The sequence below is a fragment of the Neltuma alba genome, unplaced genomic scaffold, assembly GCF_004799145.2.
Source record: "Neltuma alba isolate B1F8T4 unplaced genomic scaffold, ASM479914v2 tig00004584_pilon, whole genome shotgun sequence".
NCBI lineage: Eukaryota > Viridiplantae > Streptophyta > Magnoliopsida > Fabales > Fabaceae > Neltuma > Neltuma alba.
Genome location: NW_021633775.1, coordinates 11,119 through 14,621, shown reverse-complemented (window position 1 = coordinate 14,621; position 3,503 = coordinate 11,119). Strand labels below are relative to the sequence as shown.

Here is a 3,503-nt window from a genome sequence, read left to right as displayed (position 1 = left end):
AAGAACTTGTAAGGGAGTAAAATATAAAAAAACAGCTCATATTTTAATTATAAAGGGACATTTTAATCTTTTAATAATATTCATAAAGATCTAACTAGGCCTCTTGGTCTAATTAGGAATTTATTTAAAACGAAGGCTTGATTTTAAATTTTAATCTTTTAATTGGATTTAAATGAGATTCTCCCAAATAAATAATAGAATGTAATCGATAAAATTGTGCGGTTTAAGAAAAATGTTAAATAATAAAATTATTTAAAAGTAATAAACATATCAGAAATGTATTTTTTTCCCTAAATATGTCCATATTTATACATGAGTAAATAAAACGGAGTAAAAAAGAAAAAAGAAATGGAGAATTTAAGGAGGAAATTAATTAGGAAATAAAATTGATAAAAATGTATTTAATATTCAGGTACTCCAAAATAGATTTAATAAAAAGGGGCGGAGGGTTTTAAAAATTTAGATCCTATAACAGGGGACAACAGGGGACAACAGGGGACAAAGGGAGTATTCCTCTTGTAATCAAGTCATAATAGACAAAGAGAAATTGAGCAAGCATTATAAATTCTTTGGACTGAGATTTGGCAAAAGGACAATCCCTGATATAATCAAGGCCCCGAGTCCAGAGTCTTTACTCAGATAATAATTGTCAGCCTTTTACAAACACTCATACAAAACTTTAAACTTTTCTAAACTTGGTCCACTGCTTTGCACAGCAGAAAATGAACCCAATGATACCAACTGGCATGAGCAGGCCTTAGTTGCAATATGGCTTTTCAGTTTTCACCAATTGGCATCATCTGCATCCCGGGACTGGTAGAAATCGTTTGGCCTAACAATGTTGACCTCCTCAAACTCATTAACATCTCATAACAGCAGAATGACAGATGGAATAATTTTTCGTTATATTGTTCTAGAAAAGCAAAAAGAAGAATTCCTGAGGCTTTTGAACATATAAAAAGTTGAATGTTATATTCTGACAAATATAATGAAGTTAAACTTCATAACACTTCCCGTCCAACATAAAGAGAGTAGAGTAGAAAATCTTTATGTTAACGCCTGCTGCTTGCTTGTGAAGTTCATTTAAAAACTATAAATGTGAATCTCAGCTGAGTTGAATATGAATGCGTGAGCACAGGTGATGGGAGAAGCTATCATCAAAGGAGTAAAGAACCAATTCAGAAAATTTCCCTGAAAATGTCAATTAGTACTTAGACAACGGTTGAAAAGTGCAATTGTATAAAAAGATCATGCATGTAATTAAACTCAGTCAGGAACAGAATGTGAACATTATTTAGATTTTTTTTCTTTTTCTTTTTGTGTGGCCAAAACATTATTTAGATTGGAAAAGCATCATTTTCATCTTTGTGGCAGTCAGTGCTGGAAAAAGGCAAAACAACAAACATGCTGGCTTCAGTAGACAAGGAGGGGAATTAACGTATTTTGGGGTTTAACAAAGAAATGAAAATGAAGAAGGAAAAAAACTTCCCCTAGCATTCAAGTGGCCAGAGACTTTTCCAAAAGCAGCCAAATGTTTCTTGAAAGAATTACAATAAGGTCCCAAGTAAGAAAAATAATTACTAAAAAGTCACAATAACAATTTAAGTAGCTTTTAATGACAACATTTAGAATTTGTTTTGTAATTATTTTTCTTACTTGGGACCTCACTGTAATTCTCCTATTTTTCTTTACCTAGTTTCTAATCCACAACCTTGTATATTCCAGACTTGCATATTTCAGATCAACAACCTGCTCTCCACCTCTAATCCAAAGAGACAGTTAGTTGCAAGCACTACGACCATCTTCCATGGCCACCTCTTCTTCCTCTATGGCCATCTCATCAGGCAGATAACGCAGCTTCAGGCCCTATTACACACCCTTCTCGCTTCATTCTCATTTCATAGGTTAATAGCACTCGCCCATTAGTTAACTTCAGTTTCTCAACAGGGCTTTTAACAAACGAAATACATACAGCTTTTGTTTGAGTAGGAGAATACAGGAAGAAAACAAATAGAATACACGACTTTTCTAAGTGTCAGCGCCACCACAGCATCACTATCGACCTGAATGACATCTATATGGGAAAGTGCCAACAAGTATGATACAATAGTGTAATTCATGTAATGAAGATGTTAAATTTATAGTGCTGAATCAATAAAAATAGTTTCAATGAAAAGTACCAGATAGAGTTCGACATTTCCATGTCCTCAATGCTAGTATTTTCAAGAAACATACAGAACAGAAATCACAAATTGATGATGCAATACTACCTTCTGATCTGCAAGTGTCTTTGTGTGCTCTAATATTTCCCCTGTACCTGGTAGAACAAATCGCTGATCATTGACAGGTTGATCAATGATCTCCTGCAACTTCTGCTTTAGGTCAATTATCTTATCAGATGGCTTGCACCGGATAAAGTATGTTGACTTGCTGCGCTTAACACGAATGTACATATCCTCTCACGCAATCACATAATCACAGTATAAATCACTCAAAATGTTTTGATAAGCATAACAAAAGGTATATAATTAATGCTTATCCTTAGCTCAGAATATTGCAGCCTTAGAATGTAACATGGCATGATACCTCCATAAATTGCTCACGAAATTGATATATTAAGATAGTCATGATATAAAGACAAAATATCAGCAAGGTGTAGCATATTCATGACGTCTGACTCAAGTTAGGAAAATGAAAGCCATTCATACCCAGTACAGCTATAAATTCTAAAACACCCCTCAAAGCTACACCCTGTTGCTTTGGTGAAAAGATATTAACATAGCCACATCTAATCCTTTCCTCCTTCTGCTCTGAAAAAATCGCAAAACTTGTTCCTTTCCTAAAATTTTTATTCTTCTCATTTCCCGAGCGACTACTGTGAAAAAGAAGTACGTTTTTCACACAAATCTTCAACGTCCATAATTATTGTAATCAGTTTCCTTCTATATATACACTTCCATTGCTATCATACAAAATGCATCTGAATTCCTAAATGTCAATTGAGGTCATATTTCACATTTTCATTACAAGTTTCCGTAGTTTCATTCCAACAACAATGCCTTCCTACCAATAATAAACCTCTACCTTCCAGATAATCCGAGCTTTAATATATTTGGACGACTAAAATCAATTTCCACTTTCAGAAAACCTCGTGCATTTTTCCCAACAAATGGTTCAAGTATTGTCAAATGCACCTAAGTCATGGATTTGATAGATATAGCCATAGCAGCCTCCTCCAACATCGTCGTCTGGCTTAAGAACTGTAGTAATTCCAAGGAAAGTAAAAGAGAAAAGTAACAGGAATACCATCTTCTCCGCTTCTGGGGCCTCTGTTTCTTTGGTGACGAGCTGATTCTGCAATCCACAGAAGAATGGAAGAAAAAGAATTCGAAAGAGACATGCTTGAAAAATAAAATACCAAATAACAATGGAAACAGTGAAAGCATAGCCATTTTATTTAATGCTTTGAATTTGGCACAGTCAGATTCCAGTTAGGTGTGTAA

The 3,503-nt window shown here is 34.3% G+C and overlaps 1 protein-coding gene across 1 annotated transcript; it reads right to left on the bottom strand.

Annotated features, from left to right (window-relative positions):
- Positions 1 to 548: 548 nt before the first annotated feature.
- On the bottom strand, positions 549 to 3,503 carry LOC114745267 (uncharacterized). The gene is made up of 4 exons (XM_028933417.1): positions 3,307 to 3,503; positions 2,271 to 2,456; positions 2,026 to 2,063; positions 549 to 868 (listed from the first exon to the last, which is right to left on the bottom strand). The coding sequence occupies exons 1-4, from the start codon at positions 3,307 to 3,309 to the stop codon at positions 784 to 786; spliced, it is 312 nt and encodes a 103-aa protein (XP_028789250.1). The 5' UTR covers positions 3,310 to 3,503; the 3' UTR covers positions 549 to 783.

Bases quoted from the DNA above. Each gene is read 5' to 3' on its own strand.
- LOC114745267 (XM_028933417.1), bottom strand. The intron at 2,064-2,270 runs GTAGTATTGCAT...GATGTCATTCAG, and splicing joins AGACACTTGCAGATCAGAAG to GTCGATAGTGATGCTGTGGT. The intron at 869-2,025 runs AGTCGTGTATTC...TCTGCTGTTATG, and splicing joins GTGGCGCTGACACTTAGAAA to AGATGTTAATGAGTTTGAGG.